Consider the following 17,572-nt stretch of genomic DNA (forward strand, 5'->3'; position numbering starts at 1 on the left):
AATATTTTTCCGGAGAGAAAATAATTAAAACCAAAATCCTCGTTTTATTATTTGATAAAAATCAAATATGAAAAATCGAGAAAATCCCCAACTCTCTCCGAGGGTCCTTGAGTTGCTTAGGATTTATCGAGGATTTGTCAAAATGCAAGAAAAATATGCTATGCATTGTATGATCTATGTATAACATTCCAAATTGAAATTTTGGGATGTTACAAACCTACCCCCCTTAAGATGAATCTCGCCCTCGAGATTCGGGTTGGCTAGAAAACAGGTGAGAGTGGTCCTTTCGTAGATCTTCCTCTCGCTCCCAGGTGGCTTCATCCTCCGTGTGGTGACTCCACTGGACTTTGCAAAACTTGATAACCTTACTGCGGGTAACTCGGCTAGCATACTCGAGAATCTTAACTGGTTTCTCCTCATAGGTCAAATCACTTTCCAGCTGAATCGCTTCCAGCGGCACAGTATCCCTTAGTGGTATCTCAGCCATCTCTACATGGCACTTCTTCAACTGTGAAACGTGGAATACATCATGAACTCCAGACAATCCTTCAGGCAATTCCAGCTTGTAGGCAACTTCTCCCATACGCTCCAAAACTCTGTATGGTCCAATAAAACGGGGCGCTAACTTTCCCTTAACTCCAAAGCGCTTCACTCCTCGAAGTGGTGATACTCGAAGATACACTCTGTCTCCGACTTCGTGGACTGTCTCCTTTCGTTTAGAATCCGCATAACTCTTCTGTCTGGACTGGGCTACCTTGAGCCTGTCGCGAATCAACCTCACTTTCTGTTCAGACTCCTTAATCAAATCTGGTCCAAACAACTGACGGTCTCCAACTTCGTCCCATAACAACGGTGTTCTACACCTTCTTCCGTACAAAGCTTCGAAAGGGGCCATCTTCAAACTGGTTTGATAACTGTTGTTGTAAGAAAACTCTGCATATGGTAAATTGTCGTACCAACTGGATCCATAATCTAGTGCACAAGCTCTCAACATGTCCTCCAAAATCTGATTGACTCTCTCGGTCTGTCCATCTGTCTGTGGGTGAAAGGCTGTACTAAATTCTAGCCTGGTTCCCAATGTTTCATGTAACTGCTTCCAAAACTTCGAGGTAAACTGGGTTCCTCTATCTGATACAATGGTTCTCGGAACTCCATGCAAACATACGATCCTGGTCATGTATATCTTTGCCAACTTAGCACTGGTGTAAGTGGTCTTCACTGGGATGAAATGAGCTACTTTCGTCAAACGGTCGACTACAACCCATATTGAGTCATAGCCTGAACGAGTCCTGGGCAATCCCGTGATAAAGTCCATGCCTATTTTAGCCCACTTCCATTCGGGTATCGGCAATGGTTGTAGCAATCCTGCTGGCTTCTGATGCTCTGCCTTCACTCGCTGACATACATCACAAACTGCTACATATTCTGCAATATCCTTCTTCATTCCTGTCCACCAAAAAGTATTTTTCAAATCCAAATACATCTTGGTATTCCCTGGGTGAATCGAATACGGTGAATCATGGGCCTCTTGCAAAATCAACTTCCTGATCTCCGGATCATTTGGCACATAAACGCGTTCCTCAAACCATAAGGTATCGTGCTCATCCTCACGAAATCCCTTGGCTTTTCCTTTGCTCATCTTCTCCTTTATCTCGTCAATCTCCTTGTCTGTCTTCTGGGCTTCTCTGATCCTTTCCATCAAGGTAGACTGAATTTCCAGTGTCGCTAGATAGCCTCTTGGGACTATCTCCAAACATAGCTCGCGAAGGTCCTCTGCTAACTCCTGAGGTAACTCTCCTGTCATGAGGGTGTTGACATGACTCTTGCGGCTCAACGCGTCTGCTACTACGTTAGCCTTTCTTGGGTGATAATGCAATCTCATATCATAATCCTTAATGAGCTCCAACCATCTCCTTTGTCTGAGATTTAACTCCTTCTGCGTGAAAATATACTTCAAACTCTTGTGATCCGTGTACACCTCACAATGGTTTCCGATGAGAAAATGTCTCCATGTCTTCAACGCATGCACCACGGCTGCTAACTCCAAATCATGCGTTGCATAATTCTTCTCATGGGGTTTAAGTTGTCGTGAAGCATATGACACAACTCTTCCTTCCTGCATAAGCACTGCTCCAAGTCCTCGACGAGAAGCGTCGCAATAAACTTCATAGTCCTTGCATTGATCTGGCAGAATCAACACTGGTGATGTAACCAATCATTTCTTCAACTCTTGGAAACTAGCTTCACATTCCTCAGTCCAATTGAATTTGGTGTCCTTCTTCAATAGCTCAGTCATGGGCTTAGCAATCTTCGAGAAATTCTCGATGAACCTCCGGTAGTATCCTGCAAGTCCAAGAAAACTCCGGATCTCTCCAACTGACGTGGGTGATTCCCAACTTGTCACTGTGTCAACTTTGGCAGGGTCTACTGCTACTCCTTCTCCAGAAATAACATGTCCGAGGAATCCAACTTCCTTCAGCCAAAATTCACATTTGCTGAACTTGGCATATAATTGATGTTCACTGAGCTTCTCAAGTACCAATCGCAAATGCTCCTCATGCTCTTCCTCATTCTTGGAAAAGACTAAAATGTCGTCAATGAACACCACGACGAACTTATCCAAAAACTCCATAAACACTTTGTTCATCAGGTTCATGAAATAGGCAGGTGCGTTAGTCAGTCCGAATGACATAACGGTATACTCATACAGTCCATACCTGGTGGTAAAAGCCGTCTTAGGTATATCCTGCTCTCGAATCTTTAACTGGTGGTATCCTGATCGTAGATCGATCTTGGAAAATACTTTAGCTCCTTGTAGGCGGTCAAACAAATCATTGATCATCGGCAGTGGGTACTTGTTTTTGATGGTCACTTCATTCAATCCATGATAATCAACAACCATCCTCAACGATCCATCTTTCTTCTCCACTAGAAGTACTGGAGATCCCCAAGGTGACGAACTTGGGCGAATATAGCCTTTATCCAGTAACTCCTTGATCTGCTTCTTAATTTCCTCCAAATCCTTTGCGGGCATCCTGTACGGTCTCTTAGATATTGGCCCTGTGCCTGGCAAAAGCTCAATCAAAAACTCAATGTCTCTATCTGGTGGCATGCCTGGCAACTCTTCTGGAAATACATCCGGGTAATCCTTCACCACTGGTACTTCCTCCTGTACAACTCCTGTTAAGGAATTCACTTGAGTCCTCTTCGGCATATGCCGGGATACATACTTGATCCTTTTTCCTTCTGGGGTGGTAAGCAAAATCGGCTTACTGGCACAATCGATGTTTCCTCCATACATCGATAGCCAATCCATTCCCAAAATCACATCCAAACCTTGCGACTCCAAAATTATTAGGTCTGAGGGGAAAACATGCCTACCAATGGCCAATGGCATCTGAAAACATCCTTGGCTTGCCATATACTCTGCTCCTGGCGAGGTTACTAACATAGGTGTTCTGAGAACTTTGGTGGGCAACTTAAACTTATCCACAAATCCCCTTGATATGTATGAATGCGATGCACCAGTATCGAAAAGAACGATTGCAGTAAATGACTTAACCAAAAACATACCTATTACTGCATCAGGCTGTGCTTCAACCTCCTCCACGCTCACGTGGTTCACATGTCCTTTGTTGAACGGGTTCGGCTTCTTCCCAGAGCTTCCATTGCCATTTCCATTCTGGGCTTCAGGACATTCATTGGCATAATGTCCAGTCTTCTGGCACTTAAAACAAGTGACTTGGCTCAGGTCCCTCTTGGCTGGGGTAGATGGGTTGGTGCGGTTCTGTCCGTTGCTTCCTCCATTCCCATTACCATTTTTAGAGCCATTATGGTTGTGCGAACTACCTCCTCCATGGGTATGCTGAAACTGTCCTCCCGGTTTCGGGGCAAATCGTGGCTTCTGCTGAGCTCCAGAATTATACTTCCCTTGTCCATACTTCCTCTTACGGTTTTCAATCTGCTGCTGCTTCCCTTCAATCATGAGAGCTCTATCTACCAACTCCTGGTAGTTGTTGAAGGTTGCTACCATCAACTGCATACTCAGTTCATCATTCAGTCCTTCCAAAAACTTCTCCTGCTTGGCTGCATCTGTAGCAACGTCATCTGGTGCATAACGTGCTAACTTACTGAAATCCTCCACATACTGGCCTACGGTGCGTCCTCCTTGGCGTAGGTTGCGAAACTCACGCTTCTTCATGGCCATAGCTCCTGCTGAAACATGAGCTGTACGGAAAGCTTGCTGAAACTGGTCCCATGTGACAGTGTCGATAGGGTGTGTGGCGGTGTAATTCTCCCACCATGATGCTGCGGGTCCATCAAGCTGATGTGCGGCAAAACGCACTCTTTCCGCATCTGTGCATCCTGCAGTGGTCAACTCCCTTCCAACTTTGCGGAGCCAATCATCTGCAACAATCGGCTCGGTGCTACTGGAAAACACCGGCGGGTTTAGCCTCAAGAAACGGGCTAAGTGATCAACAGGTGGTGGTGGCGGTGGGTTGTTGTTGTTGTTGCCTTGGTTCTGCACTAACACTTGCATCAGGGCATTCTGTTGCTGAATCAACTGGGTGATCTCCGGTGGGAAAACAAATCCGGTGTCGCGTCTCGGAGGCATCTGATGGGTTAGAAAAGATGAGAGTTAAGAATAGAATGGGGTCTAGAGAGAAAACACTACCCATATGCTCATGAGACAAATACAATGAATATCACTCAATCAATTCAAACAAGGCATACAATCGATCTAACTAGCGTTACAAAGTGCTCGAACTATACTATTAAATGGGGGAAAACTACTACTGATATGGTGGTCTACTAGAAATTCTAATCAGTTGAAGACTCCATGATGTCTGCTCCAACTTCATCAACAAAGTCATCTTCACTTGGTTCCGAGTCGGTGTCGTCGATGATGATGCAGTTATCCGGGCAAGTGCATTCGTCGTCTTTTGCTTTTGGCACTGGATTTCCCATGAATACTCCAATCTTCTTCTCCAGGTCGTCATTCTTCCCTACTAGTGCGACGATTTCCTCCATATAATCCTCGTGTGTAGCCTTGAGTTCTTCCTCCAGGTCCTTGATCTTCGTCAATGCCTTCTTCAATTCTTCCTTGTCTGAGCACATCTGGTTCTCCTGGCGACGAATGTGTTGGTTTTGCTCCTGGATGAAAGCTGCAATTGATCCATCCTTCTTGGTTCTGATCATCTCCCATTGCTCGTCTCGGCGTCCACAAATCTGATAAATAGTATCCTTAAGCTCCCTGTGGTAGACTTCTCCAATGCGTCCCATAGCAATGTGGGCTGCCATGCTCTTCCCTAAACTCCAGGTTGGTGCTTCGAAAACCATTCTTATGGGTTCGGTAACTGGCACAAACATCCTTCCTGGAATGTGAACTTGAATCTTCCAGCTCTCCTCTTCGGGTAATGTGGCATTGTAGGTTCCGGTGATGCTTGGTATTCCTATGTTCAAGTACTTAGTGACTTCCTTCAAGTGTCGTCCAAAGGGCGTGTCTTCATCAGGTTGCATGAACTTGCTCCTTGTATCCGCCATTCCTAAAAGAGTAGAAAGTGGAGAGGGGTCAGAAATGAGAAGAGAGAAGCTTTCTAGGGCTTAAGCTTAGTGGTCGTGTCCTACAGTCAGCGTGTGCTCTGATACCACCTTTGTAGCGACCAGACCTCAAATAGTCTGTGCTGCTGTGCACCAGTGTCATCCCTGGATCAGTAATGCTGACACGCACAATACAAATAGAGGATTTATAACAGAGTAGCAATCACACACTTATTACATCGAATATCTCCAAAGAGAAAGTATGATAAATATGGCTTAAGGCCATCTAAAAACGATAACAGCGGAAGACTTGGAAGATAAGTGAGTCCATCAACTCCAACGGCATCACTGAGTATAAGACCACGACCTAAGCACCTTACTCGTCGTCTGAAAAGTCTGCAACATGAAACGTTGCAGCCCGAAAACGGGTCAGCACATGGAATATGCTGGCAAAATAACACATAGAGAATAATGAACATGATAATGCTATACTACATGCATATATGGCTGGTGGAAGGCTCTATGGTTAAAGTTTTTGCGAAAAGCCAATTTTTCCCTACTGCAAAGGAATAAATTTTATTTAACTATCATGGTGGTTGTGAAACATTGAGATGGTTCACAGCATCTCATCCCAATTAAGTATCATCATTAACCCAACAAAATTAATTAGAGGTAACATGGTGATGAGATTCACATGATAATCCAAGTACTAGATACTCAAGTTGTCCATAACCGGGGACACGGCTAACCATGATTAGTTTGTACACTCTGCAGAGGTTTGCGCACTTTTCCCCCACAAGACTCGATCTCCTCCGTTGGATTTCTCGCACTACATGGTGTTTGAGAAACGGATGATCGAGACACAGTCTTTCAGAAGTGTTTGCACCTTACGTATGGGTAGACAGTTACACCTACTTTCCCCTACATCTGCTAGTCTACCACTGTAAGAGTTCACACAACTTAATCAACTATGCTAGAGCCCATAATAGCTTGTGGCTGCACACGGAAGTTTCTAGCATGAATAATCTCATGATCCCTTTGAGCCTGGGTGGCGGTCCAAAAGAAAAACAGGCAATCCTGGAATACCCAGGTACCTCAATCCACCCAGATGTGATTTTTAGTTGCCACCTTAAGTAAACCATTAATTAACAATCTCACATCTGTCATGGAAATCTCTCAAACCCAATCCACGTCTACGAGCATAGCATGGCAATATAATAGCAACGTAGAAGTAACTCCCAAGGGTTTGATAAATAAAACAGGTAATAGGTACTACCTCAACTACATCCCAATACCCACAATTTAATTATATCCTAACCATGCAGTGTTTGAGGAGTGATCTAATGCAATAAAACTGGGTATGGAAAGGTATGATCAAAGTGTTACTTGCCTTGCTGATGATCCGCGAAACCTAGCGATTCGAAGTAACAAGCGCGCACTCCGGGTACTCTATCGCAAACAAACAAGCAAACAATAAGTACTCATCTAATGCACAGGTAAAACTCGAATGAAAGATCCAACCAGAAAGTTCAACTTAAGAACTCCGGTTTGCAAAAAGAATCAACTCGAACGAAGCAACGAAAGTCAAACGGCGAAAGAAACAAGCTTCGTTTACTAATCTGGATCTAGGTCAAATTTTACAGTAGCAAAAACTTGTTTGAGTAGGTTAAACGGAAAGAGAATTTCGAGACGAAACTCTAGGCGCTTGAATCGCCTGATTCCGATAAACGAGCGAAAAGTTAAACAGAAACGAAGATCCGATCAGAAATCGAGATCTGAGAAATCGCGGAAAATCTGACGAAAAAGAAAAACTGACGAACGGTTAAAGAACGGACGTTCGTTAACAGAGAAAATCCGACGAACGCGTTCGTTAAAACAAACGGGTCGGTGAACGTTCACTAAATAATAAAACCGAAGAAATAAACCGATCTAGGGTTTTTTTTAGAAAAAAAACGAACGGTTTTTTTTTAGAAAACCGGCAAACGACGGCGAGTCGGTACCTCGTCGGAAATGGAGCTCCGGCGGGGCCTCGGCGAGGGGCGGCGGGGCTCGGGCGGGCTTGGGGCGGCGAAGGGCGGCTCCGGCGGCGGCGAAGGCGACGGGCGGCGGGGCTGCGGGCTCCAGGCGGCGGCGGCTTGGGCGGGGCTCGGGGTGGCGAGGGAGGGGGCGGCGGCGGGGTATATAAGGAGGGGGGCGGCCTGCTTGGAGGAGGGGGCAAGGCGGCGGGGCTCCGGCGGAGTCCGAGCCGGATACGGGCGCGGCGGCGCTGGCGTGCTCGCGGAGGAGACGCGCGGCTGGGCTGGCCGCTCGGCTGGGCCTCGGCCCGGTCGGGCGCGGCGCGCTTTTTTTTTTTAAACATTCCGCCGAAAAGAATTCATAGAAAAATAAATAAAAATCAAAAAATATAAAACAAAATTTCCCCGTCTAGTTAAAATAATTAGAACAGGGTGAACTTTTTTTGACACAAAAATGCAGTTTTGAAAACATGCAATTTTTTTAATGCAATTAAAATTGCAAATAAAATCCGGATAAAATCCAATATATGATTTTAATATTTTTCCTCCAATATTTCAATTGTTTTGGAGAAGTCATATTTTCTCCTCTCATTTATTTTTAACTGAAATATTTTTCCGGAGAGAAAATAATTAAAACCAAAATCCTCGTTTTATTATTTGATAAAAATCAAATATGAAAAATCGAGAAAATCCCCAACTCTCTCCGAGGGTCCTTGAGTTGCTTAGGATTTATCGAGGATTTGTCAAAATGCAAGAAAAATATGCTATGCATTGTATGATCTATGTATAACATTCCAAATTGAAAATTTGGGATGTTACAGGGGGCCCTCTATCACCGTTGCTATTTGTGCTTGCCATCGACCCACCGCGCCATATCCTCAACAAAGCCACCGCCCAAGGCAAGCTTCATCCCCTCCCTGGGAGGCACACGGGGATTCGTGCCTCTCTTTATGCCGACGATGCCGCGGTCTTCTGCGCCCCCATCAAGGAGGACGTTCAATTCCTTGCGTCCATGCTTGCTTCCTTCGGTGATTCCACCGGCCTCTCCACAAACTACACAAAGAGTGTTGTAGCCCCTATCAGATGTGCCAACGTGGACCTTGATGATGTTCTCCAGTCCTTCCCGGCATACCCCTCCTCCTTCCCTATACGCTACCTTGGCCTCCCACTCGCAATCAAAAGATTAAGGAGGATTCATCTCCAAATGCTGGAAGACAAGGCTGCAGGCAAATTGGTCCCTTGGAAAGACAAACATGTTGCTATCTCGGGTCGCATGACCTTGGTCAAGGCGGTCCTTACGGCGGTGGCCATTTACCACATTACACCGCTTGACCTTCCGGTGGAGGTTCTCAAGGCGATCGATAGGTTACGGTAGGCCTACCTTTGGGCTGGAACTGACAAAGTAACTGGTGGAAAGTGGAAAGTAAGCTGGGAGCTGGTCTGCATGCCAAAAGAATTTGGAGGCCTTGGCATTTTGCACCTTGGCAAGTTTGTCGCCGCCCTCCGGTTGCATGGCTTTGGCTTGACTGGGATGACCCACCACGTGCATGGTGCGGTATGGGGACACCTTGCATGTCCGATGACCATAACCTGTTTGCGGCTGCGACTAAGGTCACGATTGGTGATGGAGAGAAGGCTTCCTTCTGGGAGTCACCTTGGCTGGAGGGTATTAGGCCAAAAGACATGGCTTCAAAGATATTTGAGATTTCACGCAAGAAGGGGGGTATCTGTTGCCACGGCCTTGAGGGATGGGCACTGAATAAACCAAATTGATTACCATAATGGCCTCACGTTTGAGCACCTCCAACAATTCTTGGCGTTGTGGGAGAAGCTTCTGAGTGTCATCACCTGAACGGGTGTCAAGGATACGATCCTATGGAAGCTAACCAACGGTGGCCAATACTCAGCTAGGCCTGCTTATATGGCGCAGTTTGCTGGCCTTACTCGCTCAAGCTTGCATGTCACGGTCTGGAAGGCTTGGGCCCCCTCCAAGTGTAAATTTTTTGCCTGGCTGGTCACTCAAAACAGAATCTGGACTGTCGATAGGCTACAACGGAGAGGATGTCCACTTTGTAATCAGGTGCAAGAATCTGCGGCTCACCTCCTCTTCAAGTGTAGATTCTCTACTCGTGTTTGGAATGAGGTGTTTGCCTGGCTTGGTCTAAATATCCCCACGGCTCCTTGGCCTCAGTTTAACACGGTCAAATCTTGATGGGATGCGCTACTCACTAACAATGTTCAACCTGCGAAAGCTCTATCTTCCCTTCTCCTTGTGGGATGGGAACTTTTGAAGGAAAGGAATGCACGCGTCTTCAAGAACAAGACGGCGCCGGTGGCGATCATCACGTGATGCATCAAAGAAGAAGTGTCCATTTGGGCCATTGCGGGCGCCAAATATTTGTGTAATGTAATGTCGTGAGAGTAATTGTTCTGCCTTTTGACCGCCTGGCACCGCCTGACGGTCTGCTTGTAACAAAGCCTCTTCTTCATTAATGAAAATAACAAATCTTTTGCCTTGTTTAAAAAAAAGACTACCGCACAAAGAACAATTCTACTGTACATATTATACCGAAATAAACTGACAGGCATTCCTACATACCTGGGACTAACAACATCACCTTACAGACATCCTTACAACTAAAGAATGACTACTACAAGATCTAAACCATGATATCAATCTTCCCTTGGCTCCACCCAACATCAGGTGATAAGTCATGGCAGCAACACAGTTCTTCAGTTGGTTACGCTGAAGTTTCACATTTGGGCACAAGGGTAGGTTCAGTTGGTTGCTCAAGTTTCAGTTCTTCAAGTTCCGAAAGCCAATTCAGAAATACCTGCAATGCAGTGCAGGTTAATTTGCAAGAGTCATTCATCATCTGCCATATGCTCCATAAAACATCTCAAGTAAACATAGTAAGTCATTAACACCCTTGATTCATAAGAACGGAATGATTATATTTCATATGCACATGGCGATGATTACAGGCTACCAGATTTTTCTCCTTTCTAAAGAATACACGTTCCTAACTTCGTATATAGAGCCTCCCTGGGATGATTATTTTTGTCCAATGGCCTCCCCTTGTTATTCACTCTTTGTTCGAACGGTAGTTAACTGCACACTCTTCGTTCTGAATACCAAAGATGCTGCTGGGGAACTGGGGCCAACAATAACCTTCCTCAAATCCATGAATGGTATTTTCACTGTTTGAATAAACAGAAGAGAATTAAGGGTATATATGTTCAGGTGTGTGAAATGATCACAGAAGGGAAGATCCGAACTTGGGGATTCTATCACAGGGTGCTCGGATCCATCCAATCTGCCCTCTCTCATTGTCATATATCACCATCTGGTCCTGCATTGTAATATCTGCAACAAGAGACAAGTGACGTCATTTTTCTGTACATGATTTGAGAAGAGATCATGGATTTTGAAGCTATGTTGCTTGGTTGTTATGCCTGAACTTCCTACCTCCAACAATGTTCAGATCCTTGAGTCCAATCTCTGATCCGTTAAGGATGCCCAAACATGCATTCCCGTATTTCTGGCACCAACATAGCAACAAATATTTAGTAACCAAGAAGTTGGGAGTTATTTACAGAATAATCTATCGGGTTGTGGAATGCTTACAGTGACGATGAGGTAGTTCTCAGGAGGGATCTCCATGAGCGCCTTCTTGCCATTGGCAAAGTTCAGAACCAATGATTTGAACTCCTTCTTGACATCAAGCACGGATTTGAATGGTTTCTTTCCTTTCCAGCATAGAGGCAGAGAGGGGTCAGACACCTCTTTCAGCGTCTTGCTTAGATCACCCTTAAGCTGCAAGAGACAAAACCTCATGAGCTTGATATATCTGTGCCATAATCCTAATTCCACACTAGAATAGGAAAGAAGTTGTGAAACTTACTGCAGTGACAAGCGCTTGATATGGTTGTGCAGAGAAGTAGGTGAATGAGCTTCCGCTGTCCAATACTACTTCCATAGGTCTCACGCCAAGTGACCGGCCACCAAAATACAGGCTTGCTGAGCCAGGTGAGTAATAATTCCTGGAAATGAGATTCAGAATTATAAACGGGAGAGTCAGCTCACAACTATGAGAACAAATCAAATTAAAATGGGAAATGAAGAAGGTAAGTCAAATAAAAATAATAGTAGCTCGATTTATTTATTTTAGGGACCCCACACTTGGTAAGCGATGGTTGTTGTTCCCAGTGAGGGGGGGGGGGTTACGCGAGCTCCCGCCTTTAAAAGGCGGCAAACAGGAATCGCGGGAAGAGGGTGCCAAAATCAGATCTGAGACCAGGTTCCATCCCAGGTCGAGGTAAAACAAAACATGGAAATCCGATTTCAGACGGAAGCATGTCGCCAACATATAAGCCCAGGCCGCCCCACCGATCGATCCCTCCTCAAACACAACTAGGAAAACCATGGCCCTCAAGAAAGCGAGAAAAGTAGCCAAGAAACCAACTTCCGACGACGACGCCGGAGCCAGCAGTTCCATGCCCCCTCCGCCTCCTCCTGGGCCCGGTTGCGCGAGCAAACTCAAGCCGCTGCCGCTGCCCCCCGGCGTCTACTTCAGCCCGACGCATAAGGAAAGCCTGGCGTTCCTCAACCAATGGATCGCCGGCGACAAGAATACGCCTGACGCGCGGGGGTTCATCTTCCACGCCGACATGTACGCCAACAACCCGTACGCGCTGCGGCAGCTGCACTCGCCGGCCAGCAGCCGCGCGGGCCAACACACATGGTGGTTCCTCAGCGAGAACAAGTTCCAGAGCCCGTCCGCGGCCACCAAGCGCGCCGACCGCAGCGTCCAGACCGGCGGATGCTGGCGGCTGGAGCAGGGCAAGGAGGAGCTGGAGCAGGGCGGCTCAAGAACAGCTTCGGGTTCTACTTCGGCCCGTCCAAGAAGTACAAGACGCCGTGGCTCATGCAAGAATTCACCAGCAACAAGGACAACGGCGCCGGCAAGAAGGGCGTGCCCGCGCTCCACAAGCTCTATGTCACACCGCGCACCACCAACGACAACCGGAGGGCAATCTACGGGGAAAACGGCGTCACGGTGGGGAACAAGAAGCCTGTTCCGGCTGACTATTTTCACGCTGCCGCCGCGCTACTGTCGCCGGGGAGTGCCCGTGGTCTCGGTCAAGAGCACGTTGGGCTGTCACAGGCGTCACAGCCACCCCCGCCTGTGGGTCTTCTTCATTACGGCGGCCAAAACTTCATGGGGGACATAATGCCGGTGGGTCTTCTTCACTACGACAGCCAGAAGGGGCAGAACTTCATGGGGGCAGCAATGCCAGCGAACGTTGTTGGTCAGTACCAGCAGCAGCATAGGCACTATTCCAGGGAGGTCGCTCCACCTGCACCGCCGGGCCTCCATGATGAGGACGCGCCGTCGGATAATCTCAGCATGCCAATGGACCAATTCATGAGAATATTTGACAAGCCTGCGGAGACGGTCAAGGGGGAACCGGAGTGGCGCTCTTTGGAGGATATAGTTGATCATGATGAGTTCGTGAACATCAACAAGGATGGTTAGACTGAGAGGTCGATTGATCTGCTAGAGACGATTCTTTGGTTAATTCGGTTTCGGGGATTAATTTGTGTGGGGTTCTTGCAGATAGCTTAACTATCTATGCTAGTGGCAGTTCTCCCTGTACTCTGTTTGTATTATTTATCGTGTCATATGATTGGTTCCAGACTGTTTATGTTTAACAATTGCAGGGAAAGAAATGTTGATTTAGTAGGCTGTTTTCGTATTCCTGCCCTAGTAATTTTACTTGATTCGAACATACGAAAATGGCACGGCTATCGTAGAGGATTTGCACAGAAGGCATGAAGATAGTTATAACAGAAAATTCTAGACTGTCTTGATGTTTTCAGCCGACCAAAAAAAAACCAATATGGAAGTGCATGGGGGTTCTTTTCTCTACTCACATTGATCACTTTTAGTCCCAACAGTGAAGTATAGAATTGGTAGTGATTTCCAAGAAAAATATAGCATGTTAATGTCGTTAGTCTACAAATTTTGCAATTCATTTAGATCCTTTCCACAATAGTTGTGAGCGACTAGTCAATTACACATTAGCGTTTAGAAAGTGAAATACATACTAAGTAGTGTTCTAAACGCTCTTATATTTCTTTACGGAGGGAGTACAATATATAGTGTGACAAAAAAACATAAAAAAAATAGGGCTCACCTGAATGCACTCCTAGCCATTGGTACCCATGTTGCACGTGAATAAGGCACGAGATTATCCCCAAAGAAGAGGAATCCCCCTCCTCTCATGCTGAGGCAGTGGCCAACCACGTTCTTGGTGATCCCATGCTGCTTGAACTGTGAAAGCAGGCTGATCGATCCACTCCCAAGCCCAAGCACACCATCAGTGGGCGCAACCTCAGTGCTGCTCCCGACCTCCTGGTCATACCCACACCTGAAGGCAAGAAAATAAGCAGTTCAAGTGACTCACCATGCAATGTTAGTTTTACTTTACAAGTTCCAAGTAAGCATACCCGAATGCAAGACTGGGGCGGACAACGGAGGCATTCGCAAGGCGGACTGCAAAACTGTCGTTGACGAGCACGCCAAGGGATGAACCCTGGTCGGCATACTTAACTTCATAGTCGCACTGCTGCTTCGGTGAGTCGCACTTGTGGTTTTTACTGAGGCCGCCGTGCAGAGAGGTGCACAGCTGATCAACACACGGTACCAGCTTGTTCTTTGTTGGTCTGTAGAGCGGGTGTGGCACCTACACCCACAATTAACATGCAGAACATCATAAGAATCCTTGATGAGAAAGGCGATACCGAATTTGGCTTTCACATATGAAATCTCCAACAATGAAGGAATCGGTAAAATTGGGCAAATGCAAAGCTCTGAACTCATGCCAATAATAGACTTGTCCACCGCAAACTAAAATAGTACTCCCTCTGTCTCAAAATGTAATACGAAACGTCTTACATTTTGAAACAGAGGGAGTACTAGTGTTGGGCCAGCAGGGTAAATGGGGCAATTACCCATATGCATGAAATTCATAGGTCATATTTCCACTGAATTCATTATATCCATGGATATGTGTGTGTAAAGAGTGAATCAAGCTCCAACTTTCTGTACCAAAATAATATGATGGGCCCCTGATGCCTTGAACAGCAACCCTTGGACCAGGAACAACCAACAATGACAAGGTCTCAGTGCCTTGCGCCAAGTCAGGGGTCCAATGGCAGCAAACAGGATTGGATAAATAAGGAAGGAAAGGGAATGGTACCCCTACCTTGGAGCAGCTGACGCAGGGGGCGTCGCACTGCAGCCAGGTGAGGTCGCTGCCGGTGTCGACGTCAAGGAAGTATGGTTTCGCCGGGTTGCCAATGCTCATGGCCACGTAGTACAACCTGCACAAGGAAGCGGCATCCAGGAAAATCAGGATCAGAATGTCACCACAGCAACTTGTGTCGACTCGTCAAGGTCAATGGATGTTTCTCCAAAACAAAACAGAAAACAAGGCCAATCGATAATGCTAGTAACTCAATTCACCAACAAGGCTAAAAATGCTCCCCCGCAAAACAAAACAAAATAAAACAAAAAAAGGCTAAAAATGCTGGAATCGGCATACAAAAATGGGCACAGTGATGTATGGACGGCACTGGCGAGTAGGGCCAAAATCCGCAATCAGTTGATTGATGGGTTGGGTTGGGTTGGTCCGGGACCGGGAGTGAGGGAGGGAGGAGGCATACCCGTGGGGGTAGACGTTGCCGTAGAGCTGGAAGACGGCGGAGGAGGCCTCCGGGTCGTCGTCCGCGTGGGCGGTCCTCGCCGGCCTGTCCGCGCGCGCCGGCAGCAGGACCGCCAGCAGCAGGAGCAGGAGGAGGCCGGCCGGCGGGGCCCACCTGGCAGCCATGGTAGGAAGCGAGGCAGGGGAGACGGAGGCCTCGGCCTGAGCAGAGGATGGGAAGACTGGAACGGATTGAATGGTTTGCCTTGCCCCCCACCCTCACAGCACGGCTCGGCTCAGGGGAGGGAGGGAAGGAAGGATGGGGATGGATGGCAAGAACGAATGGGAGGGACGGCGGTTTTTATAAGGAGAGAAGAAGAAGCAGTGTGTGTGCGTGTGCGTGCGCTGTATTGCGATGGAAGCTTCTGTGGAAAGTTTCCTTTCCTTTGCCTGCGGCAAGGAACAGAAAAGGCTTGCGCTCCAGTTTATTGTTGCCTCCCTCCCTCCCTTTCCGGTGGCCTTTTCACCCCGAGTCAAGTCAAGTAGTTCTATGTTGCCGGGCCTTCTTTTCTTTTGGTTGATTCGCTGGAGAAAGGTATTGCCTGGTTTATCAGATTTGCATCATTTTCTACTACCTGTGTGGCAATGATGGATTGAGGAGATGCTACTACTAGTACTTCGCTTGCTCCAAATTAGCCGGAATCATAAGGAAAGAAGTGAACTTCCGGGAAAAGAAAGAGAGGATAGGTTTAGGAAAAGGTATCTTGGTCTTCCAACATCCTGCAAGTTCCTTTAACTATCTTATTAATTGGTCTTTCTCTCGAGTCAACACGGAGCTTGACTTGGGGTGGTCGGAGAAGGAGCTAAAGCGGCATTGATGCATACTCCCTCCGTCCATGGATAAGTGTACATTTGGTTCTAAAATTTATCCACAAAAGAGTGTACATCTATCTTTTTAATGCATTTAAAATAGAAAAAATATTCTCCTCACACGGTAACCGAGACCAATAACATTCAACATTTCCTAACTTTCTACATGCACTTATATCACTGGGGTCGAGTAATTAAAAAGTGGAGAGATGGTGCCTTACATCTTTCCAATGCATTTTTACTTCTCTCTATAATCTGCCCTAAAATTTATATATGTATACTTATTCGTGGATGGAGGGAGTACCTCTTTGTCGTTCATTGTTCAGACTAATTGCGCTGCAGTTGTGAAGGTGCTGAATGAAGCGGGACGTACCAGATCATACCTGGGCCATATGACAGAAGAGATTAAGGAGTTGTTAGGAGACGGGGAGCACATTGTTATGTGTATTGACCGTGTGTAGAATAAGGCTGCAGATCGACTAGCCTTTCTGTCGAGAGGGAGCATCGAACCGAGTTGTGGTTGCAGGTCGCCGCAGATGCTCTCATTAGCCTACTGGCTACAGATTGTAACCTTATTACTTGATGTATAAAGCTCCCTTTTTCACCTAAAAAAAACACAGCAGGGCTCATGTGTTGGTCAAGTTTTTGCACAAGCATTGTCTAATCAGCAAAAACAGATTAAACAAGTCAATGAACATATTCAAAATGAGATATTTTTTGGAAACAGACAAATGGGGAAACTTACACTACCTAGAAATCCAAATTGACAGAAAGATCTCACCGTCGCCAAAAACTCGCAACCAGAAGACGCACGGAACAAGTTTGCCAAGGATTTTTTACCTCGAACGAGTCCGCAACATGCGTTAGTTGCTTGCTCTACGCCGCAAATGCATCCAGGTGAGAGCAGAAATTGCTAAGTCGCCGCACATCGCCGCCTTGAATCCTGGAGGGAGGGATTTTACCAGGTCATCCTGACCTTTGGCCCTCCTAAATTCGCCTCATTGACGGTCAGAGCCAAGCATGGACTGGCGCTTTGACACCCTTGTGATGCCTTGAGGTTGCGGACATCGGATTTGTGTGGTTCTCGGGCTATGGTTCCTGAGGTTTGGGGGAATTTTGGGGATCACGGCAGGTGAAGAGAGGAGATACGCTACATCTACAGTACTCTAAGATAGCATCTCGAATCTTGCTGCTCTCATTTCAAGTATCAACTTACATAGTTCAATAGAAGTGAAAAGGTAAACATTGTAATATCAATGAAGATGATTCGTTGTTACACATGGATAATTCGAGTGGTTGCATGGGTCCATCCAAGCCGTGGACTGCCTTCGCATGATCTGAACCTTTGAGTAACTAAACTTGAAGGTGCGGTTGCTAGGAGGTGTGCTTCTTCAGTTCAGAGAAGTAATGTGCATGTGCGAACAGCTCGGGCCATG

General features: G+C 46.5%; 1 protein-coding gene and 1 pseudogene across 1 annotated transcript; one reads left to right on the forward strand and one right to left on the reverse strand.

The window, feature by feature from the left end:
• Positions 1 to 10,026: 10,026 nt before the first annotated feature.
• On the reverse strand, positions 10,027 to 15,723 carry LOC109778847 (aspartic proteinase Asp1). The gene is made up of 9 exons (XM_020337431.3): positions 15,289 to 15,723; positions 14,829 to 14,946; positions 14,071 to 14,306; positions 13,758 to 13,991; positions 11,462 to 11,600; positions 11,185 to 11,373; positions 11,026 to 11,098; positions 10,836 to 10,923; positions 10,027 to 10,757 (listed from the first exon to the last, which is right to left on the reverse strand). The coding sequence occupies exons 1-9, from the start codon at positions 15,450 to 15,452 to the stop codon at positions 10,643 to 10,645; spliced, it is 1,356 nt and encodes a 451-aa protein (XP_020193020.3). The 5' UTR covers positions 15,453 to 15,723; the 3' UTR covers positions 10,027 to 10,642.
• LOC120964457 (uncharacterized) lies at positions 11,843 to 13,320 on the forward strand (annotated as a pseudogene).
• Positions 15,724 to 17,572: the final 1,849 nt, after the last annotated feature.

This window comes from Aegilops tauschii, chromosome 5 (genome assembly GCF_002575655.3).
Source record: "Aegilops tauschii subsp. strangulata cultivar AL8/78 chromosome 5, Aet v6.0, whole genome shotgun sequence".
Taxonomy (NCBI): Eukaryota; Viridiplantae; Streptophyta; class Magnoliopsida; order Poales; family Poaceae; genus Aegilops; species Aegilops tauschii.